The 17,522-nt window shown below is 54.2% G+C and overlaps 2 protein-coding genes across 9 annotated transcripts; one reads left to right on the top strand and one right to left on the bottom strand.

The window, feature by feature from the left end:
- Window positions 1-32: 32 nt before the first annotated feature.
- Window positions 33-4,377, bottom strand: CFAP119 (cilia and flagella associated protein 119). 8 transcript variants are annotated; one of them, XM_004323037.4, is made up of 9 exons: window positions 3,913-4,377; window positions 3,549-3,580; window positions 2,903-2,968; window positions 2,561-2,730; window positions 1,950-2,020; window positions 1,649-1,765; window positions 1,498-1,567; window positions 1,336-1,425; window positions 33-235 (listed from the first exon to the last, which is right to left on the bottom strand). In XM_004323037.4, exons 1-9 carry the CDS (start codon window positions 4,114-4,116, stop codon window positions 60-62), a joined length of 996 nt encoding a protein of 331 aa, XP_004323085.1. In that variant the 5' UTR covers window positions 4,117-4,377; the 3' UTR covers window positions 33-59. The 8 variants fall into 8 exon arrangements, 6 of the variants coding, with proteins under 6 accessions (XP_004323085.1, XP_019777300.2, XP_019777301.1 ...); XR_012326049.1 differs by adding an exon at window positions 854-1,205 and having other exon boundaries at window positions 105-235; window positions 1,498-1,765; XM_019921741.3 differs by having other exon boundaries at window positions 1,498-1,765.
- A 199-nt stretch (window positions 4,378-4,576) lies between these two features.
- On the top strand, window positions 4,577-16,998 carry RNF40 (ring finger protein 40). The gene is made up of 20 exons (XM_033839940.2): window positions 4,577-4,700; window positions 4,810-5,013; window positions 5,442-5,609; window positions 5,744-5,885; window positions 6,534-6,740; window positions 7,308-7,429; window positions 7,551-7,697; window positions 7,795-7,869; window positions 8,852-8,971; window positions 9,069-9,248; window positions 9,455-9,590; window positions 10,443-10,564; window positions 10,650-11,086; window positions 11,173-11,290; window positions 11,413-11,562; window positions 11,741-11,953; window positions 12,034-12,159; window positions 13,403-13,543; window positions 13,634-13,735; window positions 15,753-16,998. The coding sequence occupies exons 2-20, from the start codon at window positions 4,882-4,884 to the stop codon at window positions 15,927-15,929; spliced, it is 3,015 nt and encodes a 1,004-aa protein (XP_033695831.1). The 5' UTR covers window positions 4,577-4,700; window positions 4,810-4,881; the 3' UTR covers window positions 15,930-16,998.
- The last annotated feature ends 524 nt before the right edge of the window (window positions 16,999-17,522 follow it).

Genomic DNA, 17,522 nt, shown 5'->3' with positions numbered 1-17,522 from the left:
TGGGGGCAGGGTAGGGCCACTTTGGTCCAGGTCTTTATTGGGGAAGAGGGTGGGGGTCACTAGGTCTTGTTCTTGCCTTTGCCTGGAGGTAGCTGGAGGGGCCGCTCGAGTGCGGTCAGCTTGCTGCTGAGCCTTTCCTCACTGGCCTTGAGCTGTTCCTCCACCAGTTGTTGGAGCTGCTCCAGTTCCTTGTTCATCTGGGTCTTGATGTAGGCCCGGAGGATGGAGACCTGGCCTGCAGGGGCAGGGAAGAAGGGACATGTCAGAAGAGATGCCGTCTGGGGCTGAGGGATTGCCCCTAGCCAGGCAAATACAACCTTCCAGGGTGCCCCTGGGAGCTACACTAGTGGCGGTGTTGCTTCAATTCAGAAAATGTCAGCCAGCCCTTCTGTGAGAGAAAGATGGGCAGAGTGGCTGTGCTGCTGCATTTTCTGGATTGCTACTTAGTAGCCTTGTGACCTTAGGCAGGTGACTTAACCTTTCCATGCCTCAGTTTCCTCTGTGTAAAATGCAGATAGTGATAGCACCTAGCAACTAGGATTGAGAGAGGATTAAATGGGTTAATAGATGTAAAATGTGGGAATTCCCTGGCAGTCCAGTGGTTACAACTCCACAATTCCACTGCAGGGGGCACGGGTTCGATTCCTAGTCAGGGAGCTAAGATCCTGCAAGCCACACGGCACAGAAAAAAAAAAAAAAAAAAAAAAAGGTCTATATATATACATACATATATATATATATATATGCTTAAAATGGGGCCTGCCTGGCACATAGTGTTGTCAAATGTGTGCTGGCTATTATTGTCATTGGGTTGGGTTTTTTTCCCCTAATATTTATTTATTTATTTATTTACTTTTGGCTGTGTTGGGTCTCCATTGCCGTGCATGGGCTTTCTTTAGTTGTGGCGAGCGGGGGTACTCTTCCTTGTGGCACGCGGATTTCTCATTGTGGTGGCTTCTCTTGTTGTGGAGCACAGGCTCTAGGCACGCGGGCTTCAGTAGTTGTGGCTCACAGGCTTAGTTGCTCCACGACATGTGGGATCTTCCCAGACCAGGGCTTGAACCCGTGTCCCTTGCATTGGCAGGTGGATTCTTAACCACTGCACCGCCAGGGAAGCCCTATTGTCATTGGTTTTATAATCCTTTTCTGGGACTCCTGCCTCACCCCCAGCAGCTGTGCTTTTATCTGTTTGCCATCTTGGACTTCTGCATAAGGAATCATTTGGAGAAAGGACACATGACTAAAACAAAAATTCTGAAGTCCTGATATGGTCTAAACCCTTCATTTCACACCTGCCCAAAGTCACAGGGAACCCTAACCCCTCCAGGTCCTCACTTGGCTCTGGCTCTGGCTGGACCACTGTTTCCGGTTCCTCCTCATCTGGGGTGAGTGCCTGCTCCTCCACCTCTTCACCCTCTTCTTTCTCTGCAAGCCAGAAGGCAGGAGGAGGCTTCAGCCCCAGCCCAGTCCAGCCCTCGCCCCGGCATTCTCCCTTACCCGTCTCATCCTTTGGCCAGAGCTTGGGTGCCTGTAGCCCCATGTAAGTCAAAGATAGATCCAGCCGCACCTGGGAAGAGGGAGGAAGATGTCTGCACTGAGGGAAAGGGGGGAGATGAGGGGTGGCCTCTTGTAGCCCATGGCCCAGTACCTGGGGTGTGAAGACATATTTGTAGAGCTTGAAGTGGCGGAAGTAGGTGTTGACCACATAATCTGCCAGGGCCAGCAGCTGTTCCTCCTTAAAGAGGTTGATACTGAAGGGGGGCCGCTGTGGGGATGATTGGGAGTTAGAGGACTGACCACCTCCTGAAGCCCTCACCTTTTCTCCAAGTGCCCGGCAATCCAGGAGCAGGAAGAGCCCACTGTGGCCTTCAGAGGAAGATGAGGGTCATGTGTGTAAGAGAGGGTGGGAGGCTGGGCTAGACCTTATCTGGGGGGAGAGTGAAACTGACCCTGATTCCGTGGCAAAAAAGAACACTGGTGAAGTAGCGGTAACATTCCTCCACGTTGCCCAAGGGGGTTGCTGGGAGGGAAGGCAAGATGTGACAGTGAGTACTCTCCCTGATAATCATTCATTTTAGTCACTCAACAGCTACTTATTGAGCATGAGCTTTAGAAGTAGAAAGATATAGGCAACAAATATTGAGTACCCACTATGCACTGTTCTGGGCACTGAACCAGACAAGTTCCTGCCCTTAAGAAGCGTATTTTCTAGTGGAAGTGACAGACAATAAACCAAGAAATACATAGTTTAGCTCTCGTTAAACATTCTGTAGAAAATTAGTTCCAGGAGTAAAGCAAGAGCTGTTTTATTGAGCACTGTGCATGTATCTACATCTATTATATATAATATTTCTCAGAACAGTTTCATAACGTTAGTGCTGTAGCCTTATTATAGATAAGGAAATAGAGGATTTCAAAGGTGAAATAACGGGTGTGATACTGCTGCTAGTGATGACAGAACAAAGATTTCAGGTGCTAATCCTGCTTTTACTTCCCCTGGTCACTTATGCCAGCCTTCTCCTCTCCCCTGGACTCACAGCCCTCGGGGGCCTTCTCTTACCAATACAGGCCTTGTGAAGATCTTGGAGCAGGGCACAAGCCGTTGATGTCTGCTCCAGGGAGAAGCCTTGTTGCCGGCAGAAGATGAGTGCATGGGAGAAGAGGTCCAGGGTGATGGCGTCCCGCAGGCTCTGCGCAGGAGAGCCTAGTCCCAACAGCTCGGCCAGCACCCTTGGGAGGGAGAGAGGAAGGAATGAGTGACACCCGGAGCCTCTCTTCACCGCCCCACACTAGTGTACAACAGGCTTTGGAGCCAGGCATTCCTCATGCCTTCCCGGCCCATCCACCTCCCAGCCTTCCCCAAGAGCTAGCTCTTATTCCCCTCCCTGCTCCCCTTGCATACTCCCTCATCTCCTCAACATTGGCTGTCTTCTCCAGCCTGTGCATGGAATGGATGTCCAGGTACTTCCTGTCATAGGAAAAGAGGGGAAAAGGTGTTGGTGGCCATTATGCATTACCCTCATAACAGGGCTATGATGGCTAGAGCACTGGACTGGGAACCAAGAGACCTGAGTTAGAGGTTTGGCCCTTCCACTGAATTGCTGTGTAACCTTAGGCAGGTCACTTCCCTCTCTGGGCCTCACTTTCTCCATCTGTAAATAGAGGGTATGGCCAAAATGAACTCATGATCCTCTTCATTTCTAAAGCGTAGGATTAGGAAACTTGAGTTCTGGTCTCTGCCACTCCCTACCGTATAACTGGGCAAGTCTCCCTCTGTGAACCTCAGTGTCCCCATTTGTACAATGCTCCGTAGAGGCACTGATACTACATTTACATTCTCAGTCTTTGGCTCCCCTCTTCTCACATTCTCTTTGGACTGGGGCAGCAGGAGACCTGACTTAGTCATCTCGGGTAATTGCATCTCTGGGCTTCAGTCTCCTCATCTGTAAAATGAGGATACCGTTGCTGTTTGACAGGATTGTGGGGAAGCCCTAAAGGAGTAATACAAGTGTGAAGGGTAACTTTCCCCCAAAGCTCTTCACACTCACCATATGCAGATCCGGGGCTGGGGCAGTGGCGGCTGCAGAGAGAAAGCGCATTGGGAAAGGCAGAGCTCTGTTGTTCATGGCCCCTAGTTCTTGAGCCGTTGCGAATCTCTAGCGGGCCTAAGAACGCGTTAACTTGCCTTCTCATCTTAAAGACTAGCTACGAGCAATGCTGGCGGGCTGGGCTTCAGCGACCCCTAAGTACTATTCATGAGCATATTAACAAGGGGGGGTCACACACCCCCGTCTCTTCACCAAGGCAGCCCGGGAAACGTCTTGAACGTTAGAAAGCATAACGACGGGTGGCGCCCTGCTGGGGAGCCCTTTTATAAACATTCATGAGCGGACGACTCTGTCCAGTCCTCACCGGGAACAAGTCGGCTGCAGGATCCTCATCCGCATTCACCGAAGCCACGGTTCCCGACTCGGTATGCACACCTGTTCCCATCCGCGTGGCCGATTCATCCAATGACCTGAGGTCTTTCTTGGGTTCTCTCCGCAATTCGTAGTGCTGTTCAAGCTCCGATTGCATTTTCAGTCCCTGGAATTGGCTGGACTTCCGGCGGATCATCTTGTCGCTCCTCTGTGCTGCGGGGCACCACAGGTTCTGTCCTGCCTCGGTTCTGGGACAGCCGGTTCTCCGGCAGAGGCTGCCAAGGCCTGGCCCTCTATCGACGCTTCAGCCAATCTACGCTGCAGAGAGGCCCGGTGCAGCCAATCCGCTGGGGGCGTCTTCCTCCGTCTCAACGGTGACCGTTGCTAAGGGGGTTCTTGGAGCAAGAGAGAAAGTGTACGGCGCTCGCCAATCAGTGAGAAGAGAATGCGCGTGCGTAATAAGCCGCAAGGCCCGCCCCCGTGCCCTCGCTTCAAAGTTGCTATTCTGAGGCAGGCGATGTCATTAGGACTGGAGAGTGGAAGTGTGTTGTCGGTTACCATAGGAACTGTCTACTGGCCAATCACTGAGAGGAAGAGGCGGTGTTCAGGAAGAAACCAAACGGGACCCGAAAGGCGGCACAAAGCGCGACCAATAGAAACAGGAAGTGGAGAAGATTTCTCCACATCCGGTACTGCCTGTGGCGCCTGCGCTCTGTGCTGGGGAGGCCAGTGACGTCCAGGGGAGTCCAAGATGGCGGCGGTGGGGTGATTCTGCTGCCGGTGAGGGGCCCGGGGCCGGCGGGGCGGGGTCCAGCAGGTGGGTGCGGAGGAGGCTCGGGGCCGCAGGAGCTCCGGCCGCTTCCACATCTCTGCTCTCTGTGTTCTGCAGGTGACGGAAGCGTCGCCTCCGCCTGCCTGACGTGCCTCGGGAGAGCCTGCGCCGCTCCTCCCCGCCGCGGCCATGTCTGGGCCCGGCAACAAACGCGCCGCCGGCGATGGGGGCTCGGGGCCCCCAGAGAAGAAGCTGAGTCGCGAGGAGAAGACCACAACCACGCTTATAGAGCCCATCCGTCTTGGGGGCATCTCTTCCACGGTTCGTGGGCTCCTGTTTCAGGCCTCACAACTTACCAGAACTCCCATCTCTGTTCTCCGTCCACGTCGTCCAGAACCTTACTCCCAGTTCCCCAGGTTTAGCAAGATCCACTTTTCAGAACACTCTGTTGAAAGAAACCGAGGACACGACGTCTGCCTTCCCTTTACAGATAGGAAAACAGGTTTCCAGAGGGCGTGTGACTTGTCAAAGACTTCAGAGTTAGGAAGAGGCAGAAGCAGAACGTGACCCTCCTCACAACCGAGACGCTTTCTCTGTGGGTGTCTGAGCCTCTTTAAATCCTGTTAGCAGTTAGTCTGGGGTTACTCCCCTCTCCCATCCATTCCATTTTGCTTTTCTTTGTCTCTTTCTATGATTGGGTTCTTGGTCCCTGCTTGACCATCTTCTCGGCCCCTTTGTTTCCTTGGTAGGAGGAGATGGACTTGAAGGTTTTGCAGTTCAAGAATAAGAAACTGGCAGAGCGGTTGGAACAGAGACAGGCTTGTGAAGATGAACTCCGAGAACGAATTGAGAAGTTGGAGAAGCGGCAGGCCACAGATGACGCCACACTCCTCATTGTCAATCGCTACTGGGCCCAGGTGGATGCCCTTCTACTTTCCAAGACCTGGCCTTGATCCAGCTGCCAATCCTCAGACTCCTCTGCTAGGAAAGGAGTATCATGCTGGGAAGCACCTGAGGGATTCATAACATTTTTGGTGCTTTCTCCCTTCAGCTGGATGAAACTGTGGAAGCCCTTCTCCGACACCATGAGAGCCAGGGGGAGCTGTCTTCAGGGACAGAGGCGCCTGGGACCCAGGAGGGGCCAACACGTGATGAGACCCCTCTCACAGAGCCAGGGACATCGGAGCTGAGGGGTAGGGCCAGAGCCCTGGGATCTGGGAAGCTTAATTAAGTTCTGGGGAAGGTCCTGGAGAGGAGGGAACTTTGACATTAGGCTGCTGAATTCCCTGCTTGCGCGCGCGCACACACACACTCACACAAATTGATTTCATATCTGGGCAGCAAAGGGCAGTGGGTAAGAACACAGGTTTTGGAATCTGAGTGACATGGTTAAGAGTGCAATTCATGTTTTGACATTCTTAGTTCAAAAAAGTATTAAATGCTGACTGTGTAGTTGACATTGTTGTAGCTTTGGAGGAGACAAAGAAAATAAAAAAGAAATACTTACTGCCCCAGCCATTAGGGAGGAAGTGGTTATAAACCATAAAAAAAAGTGTAGGGGTCCCTGAATGGGAATTAGTGTGTATGCACACTAGTTTAGCTTAGGAAGGCAGAGAAGGCCTTCCCTGAGGAAGTGATTTGGTAGCTTTCTGGCTTTGAGGAAATTACCTCACTGAACTGCAGTTATTTCACTTTTAAGATGGGGATAACAACAGTACTACAGGGGTTGGTTATGTTGACTCAGTGAGCCATAGAGAGTTGAAGGAGGCGATCTGGAACTTGGTAAAGAGTGGTGGTAACTGTTACCATTATCCTCATGAGGGTCTGTCCGTCCCTCCCAGAGCCCCTGCCAATGCAGCTGCGGCCACCTCTCAGTGAGCCAGCCTTGGCTTTTGTGGTGGCCCTGGGTGCAAGCAGTAGTGAGGAGGTGGAGCTGCAGCTGCAGGGCCGCATGGAATTCTCCAAGGCAGCTGTGTCCCGTGTCGTGGAGGCCTCTGACCGCCTACAGCGCCAGGTGGAGGAACTCTGTCAGCGAGTATACAGCCGAGGTTAGTTCTTTGTGCCCCCACCCCAGAGGTGTCCAACTCCATTTGCATCTTTATGGTATCCCCTCCTCAGTGCTCCTGGCCCAGAGGCAGCCACAGTTCCCCAAGGAATAAATCAGCCATGTTTTCAGGTGCAGGCTTAGGCTGTTGATGGTGGCTCTCGCTTTGATTCCTGGAGTTGAGCTCTAGAGAGACAGGTGGGAGGAGTTGTTGATGCCGGGGGAGCCTCCCCCTTGTGGCTGGAGACCTCTTGGGAGCATTGTGCACAAATCTTGGTGGCAGTTGCTGACCCACGAGGCATAGCAGCAAGTGCCCAGGCTTTGCAGGCAGACTGACTTCTCTCAGCCTTAGTTCTGTCAGTCCAGCCTGGGCGTTCTGAGCAGATGGCTCTCCTCTCTGAGCTGGTTTCCTCCTTTGTGCAGTGGGGACAAAGACTCCTGGCTTTGTCATGAGAAAATGGCAAGACAGCTGGTGGATCACACTGGGCAATGACCTAGCAGACTCCAGGATGAGTTAGTACTTTAACCCATTGCCTTGGACTTGGCTCTTACCCGAGCCCTCCCTTCACAGGGGACAGTGAGCCCCCCAGTGAGGCGGCTCGGGCACGCACCCGGGAGCTGGGCCGTGAGAACCGGCGACTGCAGGACTTGGCCACCCAGCTACAGGAGAAGCACCACCGCATCTCGTTGGAGGTGGGAGTTGGGCTTTTAGGGTGGGATTAGAACCAGGGCAGGGTTTGGATTAGATGGGCACCCAAGGATCTCAGGGAGCCGGGTCTCTTATCTAAGTACCTGTCCCCTTCCTTGTCCCCAGTACTCTGAGCTCCAGGATAAAGTGACATCTGCAGAGACCAAAGTGCTGGAGATGGAGACGACAGTAGAAGACCTGCAGTGGGACATTGAGAAGTTGCGGAAGCGTGAGCAAAAGCTCAATAAGCACCTAGCGGAGGCCTTGGAGCAGGTGGGGTCAGACATTGGGTCAGATGGAGCCAGAGCAGGGTACTTGGGGCCCTCGCTTCTCTCCTCCACACCCTGTCTCCTCTGTCTTCTCTCCACAGCTCAACTCTGGCTACTATGTATCTGGGAGCTCCTCAGGCTTTCAGGGGGGCCAGATCACACTCAGCATGCAGAAGGTGAGCAGCAGCATTCTTCCTCGTCCCTCCCACCACCTTTTCTCTACCCTACCCTTGAACATCCCCTCAGGATTAAGGACAGGCGTCCAGCTGTGGTCTCGGAGGTCTTTCCCCGTTACTCACAGTGCTCTTTATTTCATTCTTTCATATGTGTATTCAGTAAATAATTGCTGAACACTAAGTGCTAGGTACTGTGTAGGAAGCAGGCATTTTGGAGAACGAAACAGACAGGAATTAAACCTTTCATGGAGCTTAAGTTCTAGTTTGGGTACCTGACAAGAATTAGGTAAGGTCGTATGTACATCAGCTGGTTAAAAGTACCACTTAGGGGCTTCCCTGGTGGCGCAGTGGTTGAGAGTCCGCCTGCCGATGCAGGGGACACGGGTTCGTGCCCCGGTCCGGGAGGATCCCACATGCCGCGGAGCAGCTGGGCCCGTGAGCCACGGCCGCTGAGCCTGCGCGTCCGGAGCCTGTGCTCCACAGCGGGAGAGACCACAACAGTGAGAGGCCCGCGTACTGCAAAAAAAAAAAACAAGTACCACTTAGAAAAGAGATGTTGGGGTATGTTGGAGTCAATTGGCATTCTCAGTTGTGTAGCTGAGAAAGGGCCTTGCTGCCGCTGTCTCATTCCTTGTCCTGCTTTTGCTCTCTTAATTCTTGGTCGTTGCACACTTTTTTGGTGCTACAGGGTCACTGCGCCCTGTCTCCCCTTGCTCAGCTTGCTCTTCAGGTCTTCCAGGAAGGCTTCCCTGACCCCCTGTCAGTTACAAGCCTTGCTTCCCAGCACTGACCAGGCAGTACTGAGTTTTCTCCTACTTGCCTGGGAGCCCTTAGGAAAGTGCCTGGGTCCGGCTTGTCACTGGGCCTTCAGAGTACATCACTGCTCTGCAGATGGGAGCTTGGGTAGGGCATATGGTGGGGCTATGAGGGAAGCGTGCGTCCTGGCCTGGCCCTGCCTCCCACTGCCCTTCCCACTCCTCAGTTTGAGATGCTGAATGCGGAGTTGGAGGAAAACCAGGAATTGGCCAATAGCCGCATGGCAGAGCTGGAGAAGCTGCAGGCAGAACTTCAGGGGGCTGTGCGGACCAATGAGCGCCTCAAGGTGAGCTGTGTTTGGGGCTGGGAGGGCCTGAGCCTGCACGGTAGGAGCTGAGCTCTGAAACCTCTTGCTGATTGCCTTTGGACATCCCTGCCCCTAGGTAGCCCTGCGGAGTCTTCCTGAGGAGGTGGTACGGGAGACAGGGGAGTACCGAATGCTGCAGGCGCAGTTCTCACTGCTCTACAATGAGTCTCTGCAAGTGAAGACCCAGCTGGACGAGGCCCGTGGGCTGCTGCTGGCCACCAAGAATTCCCACCTGAGGCACATTGAGCACATGGAGGTATGCCCTTGGAACAGGGGCAGGGGACAGGGGTAAAGACCAGACCCTTAGGGTCAGATTGTTCCTGGGTCAAGGGTGTCAGAGGCCCTGTGTGCCTGCCAGAGGTCCCTTGGGAGTAAATTCCTCCTGAGCTGCTGAGGCCTGAGGTAGGGGGGGCTTGCCAGGAACTAAGGGGTTGGGTGGGTCCTTAATGCCTCAACCCACAGAGTGATGAGCTGGGGCTTCAGAAGAAGCTGCGCACAGAGGTTATCCAGCTGGAGGATACGCTGGCCCAGGTACGCAAGGAGTACGAGATGCTGCGCATCGAGTTTGAACAGAACCTGGCGGCCAACGAGCAGGCGGGTATGTGGTGAGGACAGGGTTGAGGTGGGGCCTTATCTGGGATTGCTGGGCCCTGGTGTGGCCAGATGCTTATCCAGATGTAAGAGGTTAAGTCCTTTCTTCTCCCAGAGCCTCATCTCTCTGTGGAAAATGGGGACCACACCACCTGACTCAAAGGCGCAGTGAGGCTTACAGCCAGATGAGGTGGCTCATGGAGCAGACTCAGGCAGAACGGGAGCTGTCACCCTCATCCATACTTCTCTGGCCTTATGGTGCCTCTCTGAGATACTAATTCATTTTTCACAGATTTATTGAACACTTTCTATGACCCAGGCTCAGTTCTAGGCTTTGGGATGATACCAGTGAACAAAACACGACGGATCCCTGTTGTGGAGCAGTGTTATAGTGAGGGAAGACAGACAACAAAGGAGGAAAAAATTGAACGTGTATATTAGGTTGTGACAAATATACCAAGAAAAATAAAGCAGGGAGGGAAGATAGGAAGTATTATGAGAAATGCCGGGGAAATGTAATTAAGAAGATGGTATTTGTTTAAAAAGCTAAAAGAAGTGGACTAACTTACTTTTATGAATTTACAGTTAGTCATGTGTTTCTTTGAAAGGAAATTTGGAAATATTTTAGAAGTCTGCATTAGCAGAAATAACACACATAGGCAGTGTCAAGTTATGTTTAGGTGAATTCTCTTCATTTGTTTGATGAGATCACACACTCTACATAAGGCTTCAGTTGTTATCTCCTTTGTAATGAGAGTGATGGCTCTGGCCCTGCCCCTTCCCCCACTGAGGGGTTGGGCCCCTAACCCAGGGACCAACCCAGCCTTCAACCCAGCCTTGGTTTCCTGTACTCTTCCAGGGCCCATCAACCGGGAGATGCGCCACCTGATCAGCAGCCTCCAAAACCACAACCACCAGCTAAAGGGGGACGCTCAGCGATACAAGCGGAAGCTGCGGGAAGTGCAGGCTGAGATTGCCAAGGTGAGGAGGGGCTGCCTGGGGAAAGCTGCGGCTAGACCCCAGTGAGCACGTCTCACCTCAGCCCTGTTCTCTCTGTGCTTTGCAGCTCCGGGCCCAGGCCAGTGGCTCTACCCACTCCATCCCCACCCTGGGCCACCCGGAGGACTCTGGCCTGAGTGCCCCAGCCCCAGGGAAAGAAGAGGGTGGGCCAGGCCCTGTTGGTGCCCCTGATGCCAGAAAGGAGATGGCTTCAATGCCTGGCGCTGCCATTACTACCTCCTTGGTGAAGAAGGAAGACCTGGTCCCTTCTGAGGAAGAGGCCCAGGCCCTGACCCCCGGGGCCCAGGGCCCCTCCTCCCGGGCCCGAGAACCTGAGGCTAAACCCAAGCGGGAGCTTCGGGAGCTTCGGGAGCGGGAAGGGCCTGGGCTGGGACCCCCATCTGTAGTCTCAGCTCTCTCAAGGACTGATCGGGAGAAGGTCAAGGTGGAGGAGGCCAAGAGGAAGGAGTCAGAGCTCCTCAAAGGTCTCCGAGCAGAGCTCAAGTGAGGCCCTGTTCCTTTCTCCTTCCCACCCCTGCCAAGTGGCCTCCAACCCTACTCACCAAGCCTTCCTCCTATGCCTCCCCCAGGAAGGCCCAGGAAAGTCAGAAGGAGATGAAACTGCTGCTGGACATGTATAAGTCTGCACCCAAGGAGCAGCGGGATAAGGTGCAGCTCATGGCAGCGGAACGCAAGGCCAAGGCTGAGGTGAGGGCAGGTAGGGCCTATGAGGTGTGCAGAGAGGCTGCCCCAGGGGGTTGTAACCAGAGCAGAGCCCTAGGTCAGCAGGAAGCAGTGACAAGAGAGCTCCCTCCTTCTGGTGGTTATAGGTCGATGAGCTACGGAGCCGTATCCGGGAATTAGAGGAGAGGGATCGGAGGGAGAGCAAGAAGATCGCGGATGAGGATGCCCTGCGGCGCATTCGTCAGGCAGAGGAGCAGATAGAACACCTGCAACGCAAGTTGGGTGCCACCAAGCAGGTGCGACCCCGTTCTGGTCCCCTTGCTTCTGAATATTGGAATTTCCTAAACCTCCTATTCTAGCACATGGCCTGGGTCCATTCTGTGGTTCTTTGCTCAGCCATGTTTTCCTGTGGTTTCCCCACTGTCGTCTTGTCCATCTACTACATTCCATCTTGTCCTTGCCCACTTGCTGCAGGAGGAGGAGGCTCTGCTCTCAGAGATGGATGTGACAGGCCAGGCTTTTGAGGACATGCAGGAGCAGAATGGGCGGCTGCTACAGCAGTTGCGGGAAAAGGACGATGCCAACTTTAAGCTGATGTCAGAGCGGATCAAGGCCAACCAGATTCATAAGCTACTGCGGGAGGAGAAGGATGAGCTGGGCGAGCAGGTTCTTGGCCTCAAGTCTCAGGTATGGCTGCCCTGGGCTTGTTAGAGTGGAGCTGGAGAGGCAGGGGCTCCCCAGCACTGAGTCCCCACCCGTGTCCTCAGGTGGATGCCCAGCTGCTGACCGTGCAGAAGCTGGAGGAAAAAGAGCGGGCCTTGCAGGGCAGCCTCGGGGGTGTGGAGAAGGAGCTGACACTGCGCAGCCAGGCCCTGGAGCTCAACAAGAGGAAGGTGAGGCCAGACCTATGCGAGGGGACAGCAACCTGGGATGCTGGCTCACAGCCTCACTTTGTGACTCTGCCTAGAGAACTTGAAGCAGATGACCTGGGCCGAAGTCTGGCTCTGCTTCATCTCACAGCCCAGCTCATGTCTCAGACACTTACTGTGTTCCAAACTGTGTGCTGGAGGACTTTGCATGCTTGGTCACATTTCAGTCTGAAAATAATCCTACAACAGTTTTTGTTGTTACCTTTCATAAGTGAGAAGATTGAGGCTCAGGGAGGTAGCTGACTTGCTCAAGAAAGAGTGGAACTGGAATTTGGGCCCGGGGTCTCCTTGGCTCCTCAGCCCACGTCCTGACACTGCACTGGTTAGCTGTGAAATGTGCATGGTGGTCCCTGTCATGTGGTTGTATTAAACCTAAGAAATGTTTAGCTTGTGGTAGTTGTTCTTCTGAGGGTAACAGAGTTAGGAATGATCTGTGGCGCCCTCTTGGTGATATCACTCCTCTAGCTTATGGTAAAGGCTTAAGATTAACATTGACTTTCATCTTTTTTCCCCTCCTGGACTTCGTTTCTTCTCCATTTGGCTCATTCATTTAAGCAGTATTAGTCATACCCTTGTTATATCCCAGGACCTGCACTGAGTGCTGGGGAGATCGCGGGAACAAGACCGCCCTGCTGGAAGTGGGAACTTCCAGTTTTGAGGGGCAGATAGCAAGCCGATAATCCCACAGACAAAATAACATCATTACAGATCATAGCATGTTTTTTGTGTGTGTGTGGGGCGGGGGTGGCACGCTGCACAGCTTGTGGGCCACGGCAGTGAAAGCCTGGAATCCTAACTACTAGGCCACCAGGGAACTCACGGTATGTCTTATGAAGGAAATAGAGGCGGATGAAAGAAAAATAGGACAGTGTGTCTCAGGAGGTGACATTTGAGCTGAGGCCTCAGGGGGTTGCAGGAAAAAAATGTGTGTTGAGGGGAGCAGAAAGAGGAGCCCGGTGAAGCCTCAAAGACAGGAGAGAGCGTTATGCAGGTGAGGAACTGAAGGTGTTGGGAATGAGGTAGACTAGGAGGAGGTGAGGGTTCAGAGGTCAGGAGACAGAACCAGTTCCAGTGAAGATACTGGACTTACCCCAAGAGCAGGTATCACTGGATGGTTGACACAAGCATCTGTGGGCCATGGCTCCACATGCCTGACTCCCCAGGCTCAGGCAAACGGTGCCCCTCCTCCCCGCTCCACCCACCTCAGGCTGTGGAAGCAGCTCAGCTGGCCGAGGACCTGAAGGTACAGCTGGAGCACGTGCAGACACGGCTGCGAGAGATCCAGCCTTGCCTGGCAGAGAGCCGGGCTGCCCGTGAGAAAGAAAGCTTCAACCTCAAGAGGGCTCAGGTGTGTGGTGGGCAGGGGTGGGGGCGGGGTGGGGGCAGGAGGTTCAGATTGAGGACCCTTGCACTCAGCCTAGCCCCTCTCCTGCCCCAGGAGGACATCTCACGGCTGCGACGCAAGCTGGAGAAGCAGAGGAAGGTGGAGGTTTACGCAGATGCCGATGAAATCCTCCAGGAGGAGATCAAGGAGTACAAGGTGGGGCCTTGGGGCTGGGTTGTGCTCCAGGAATCTTAGGTGACCTAGGAATCTTAGATGGGGGGTTGGTGAGAGCTCTGGTGGGTAGTCTGGGGAACCCAGAAATAAGGTAGGATGGCAAAACCTGCACAGAACCCGATGTGGAGAATCAGATAACTATCAAGTAGGGTACACATACTACGTGCCAGGCAGAGTGCCTGGCTAGGTATGAGAGGGCTAGGCACTAGACCTGGTCTCAGATCTCTTGAAACTGACAGTCTGTTGGAGGAGGCAGCCAAGTAATTCTCCCATCTGAGTGATGAGCAGTGTGATGGCAGAGGCCAGAGGGGCTGTGGGAAATCAGGGGAGCCCCTTAACAGCCCTGGTGGTCAGCAGGCTTCCTGGAAGGAATATCATCCAAAGAAAAACTGAAGAGTGAGTCAGGGTTGGCCGTGATGAACGGGGATGAAAGGGTTCCACCAAAGGGAAAGGCAGAGGTGGAGGCCTTTAGTTGAGAGAGGCGTGCTGGAGGACAGAGCTGGACAGTCGTAGTTGGAGGACAGAACATGGGTTTTGTGGTGAGTGACAAGCCTGGTGGGGGTTGGGCAGTGTTAGATCCTGAAGGGTTTGCAAACCAGGTTGAGCTGCTTGGCGTATGCTGTAGTCAGTGTGCAGAGAGCGATGTCTCAAGGATGTTGAGGATGAGGTGCCTGTGGGACTTCTTGGGAGGCTGTCTAGGAAGGCACTCAAAGCAAAAGGGCTGGTGTGGAGGACAGGAGTTTGTGGGGGATTGTCAGCAGAGGCAAAGGTAGAAGCCACATATAACTGTCGTCACCCAGGGAGGGTCTGTGGCATGACACGGAACAGTGTCATGAGGTGAGGGCAGGTAGGGCCTTTGAGGAGCTCTGACTCCTCCCCCGCCGTGGCGAGGGATGGCATCGGCCGTCACTCCCCCTGAGGAGCCTCGAAACTTAAATGATGGACAGAGGAAGAGGAGCCTGTAGCTTAGGAGGAAGGAGAGCAATCTAGAGGGAATTGATTGGGGAAGAGTTTCAAGGAGGCAGGGGTGAGCTCAGAAATGCCAAGAAGGCAAATGAAGCAGGTGTTGAGAGATGCCTCTTGGATTTGGCAGCCTTGGTGGGAGTTCTTGGGCAGAGGTGGAGGTGGAGGTCAGATCACCTGGACTCTCACCTACTGCAGTGAGGAAAGGGTGGAGAGTGAGTCAGTAAGTAGACAACCTGTTGAAGCAGTTTGGCCTTGAAGGGGCAGAGGCAGCTCGAGGCAGCCATGAGGGAGCAGGGAAGGGTTTTTGGAGAAACAACAGACTGCAGCCTGTCAAATGCTGATGGGTAGGGTTCTGAGAGCTAGGGAAGAGGTGATGCTTGTGGGGAGTTGCTGAGGTGGCAGGCAGGGCAGAGGATGAATGTTGGGAATGCTGAGTTGTGGGAATTTCCTGTCTGGAGTTGGAAGTGAGACCTGGTGGCAGGTGGGAAGTTTCAAGATAGGAGAGGAGATTTGTAAAACCTCCTTAGAGAGAAATGAATCCCAGGACCCACAGCAGGATTTCTGGGCAGCACCAGGGATGGGCCCAGTTGAGGGTTGAGAACAGCAGATTTCTAGTGGCACTGCCATGCCCAGCTGTGACTTACCAGATGCAGGTGGAGAGAAGGTAGACAGTCGGCTTAAGCCAGGATTGGGGTTTTGCCAGAGAAGGCCAAAGGGGCAAGAGATGAAGCCCCCGGGCAGAGAAGCTCAGGTTGGAGCCTGTGGGTCATTGACTTTTAGAGGGGACATGTGACCACTGGCCATCACCACCCAGATTAGAGGCTAGACTGTGCTACTTTCTAGTTTTGAAACCTGGGCTTTTGAGCCTCAGTTTCCTCATCTGGAGGATGCTTATCCCTACCTCCTAGGGCTATGGTGAGAGTTAGGTGCAGTCTGCTCTGTGGTGGCCTTAGTCTGGACCACCTCTTGCTATCAGCTTGGGATCCGGGCCCTGTCAGGATTGTTCCTGAGCTGATGCCTGTGCCCTGCCCAGGCGCGGTTGACCTGCCCCTGCTGTAACACCCGCAAGAAGGATGCAGTCCTCACCAAGTGCTTCCACGTTTTCTGCTTCGAGTGCGTACGGGGCCGCTATGAGGCCCGCCAGAGGAAGTGCCCCAAGTGCAACGCAGCCTTTGGTGCCCATGACTTCCACCGTGTCTACATCAGCTGAACCCGTAACTCAGGGGACTTTGGAACACCCATGGACCCTGGGGGCTGTGCCTCCAGTCCCTCCCCACCCCACACCCAGTGGCCCCCACCCTCCATTCCGGACCCTGTGGGCCCAGCCCCTCCCCATGTAGTTGGTTTTGGGGGCCCCAGTGCATGCTAGTGGGAGTGGGATTAACCAAGCTCAGTTTCACCTTTTCCCCAAGGTCAGAACTACAGCCTAGGGGGCACTTGCCCTGCACAAAAGGTCTGCTGTGAGAGGCCTGAGGGGCCCAGAGCACTCAACAGAACTTCTTGGAACCTGGCCCTAAACCTTCTCCAACTGACTCCACGGGCCCATCCCAGCCCTAAAGGGGAAATTCCCCAGGCTGTGACTTCCCACACAAGTGGAAGTTCACTACCTGCTTACACACCCACAAGTAAGGACCAGGGATGGGTCAGATCCCCAGCTCCTTGCTCTGAGACTGGGCTCTGGGGCCCAGGGAGTTTCTTTACCCTCTGCTCCCCAGACCTAGGCAGACCTTCCCTCCTGTGGAGTTCCTTGGGCTCTTTGGTCTGGTCTTATACTAAGAGCACCTCCTTGATGGGGGCACTGTCTTCTGGGAAGCTCTAAGGTTGCTGCAGTCACCTTGCACTCATCTTGGGAGTGCTGAACTAAGATCATCAGTTTCTATTCTAATCAGACCCCTCCCAATCTCTACTTCGCTCCCAGGCCCCACTTACAGCCCTGATGCTTCCCAGGGCTCCGCTGGGTCCCCAGCCCTGACCCTGCTTTCATCCTGGTGGCCTTAACTTTAGTGGAGGCAGAACTTCCAGGGGGAAAAAGGGACAGACTAGCGTGCTGGGCCGACTTCCAATCATTCCAGGTAGAAGAGCATCTAACACCCTGTGACTGAGCCTATACCCACAATGCTTCGTGTGTTGCCTGCCCAAGCACACTCTATGGGCTGTGAAGGCAGTATGCAGGGGCCTGGAAGGTGGAGCTGCTGAGAGGTGCAAGGCTCCTCTCGGCCCCTGCTCTAGAGATGTCTTGTATAGGCTGTTAATTGTTTTGAATAAACGTCCAACCCTCAGCCTATAGTCCGGGTAGCCAGGCTTCCTGCCCTAAATGTGGTTCCGGATTTTGGCTGTTACACTTGTTCCCAGCGCTGCCCTGGCTGGCGTGTGAACCTGGAGGGCCTGCACAGATGAGACCCCACTCCCAACAGCTGGTTAGACTGGGCCTTTGGGAGGGGCGCGTCTGCAGGGAGAAAGCGTCGTGGTCAGCACTCTGTCGCCAGCCGGCCCCACCTGTTCCCATGGGGAGGGGCTGACACCCTGGATCTCCGCATCTCTGCCGGCCCGGTCCGTGCGGGCTCGCCACAGCCCGCGCAGTCATTGGCGGCAGGGGTGCTGGGAACCCCGAGGTGCATCCTGGGAAATGTAGTTCTGTATTGGTGCTTCTAGGCAAGATCTTCGGAGGGGAGAGCCGGGTCCCCGGTTGTGCTGGCCAGAGGCGGGCCTGGGCCCAGTCTGTGGGCCGTTTTTCCCCAATGGCTTCACCCGCCCTTCCCCCTCGGACGGACAAGCAGGACGCCTCAGCGGGTCACTTATTTCA

This window comes from Tursiops truncatus, chromosome 15 (genome assembly GCF_011762595.2).
Source record: "Tursiops truncatus isolate mTurTru1 chromosome 15, mTurTru1.mat.Y, whole genome shotgun sequence".
NCBI lineage: Eukaryota > Metazoa > Chordata > Mammalia > Artiodactyla > Delphinidae > Tursiops > Tursiops truncatus.
Note: the sequence above shows the minus strand (reverse complement) of the source record. Positions and strands in the feature narration are given on the sequence as shown.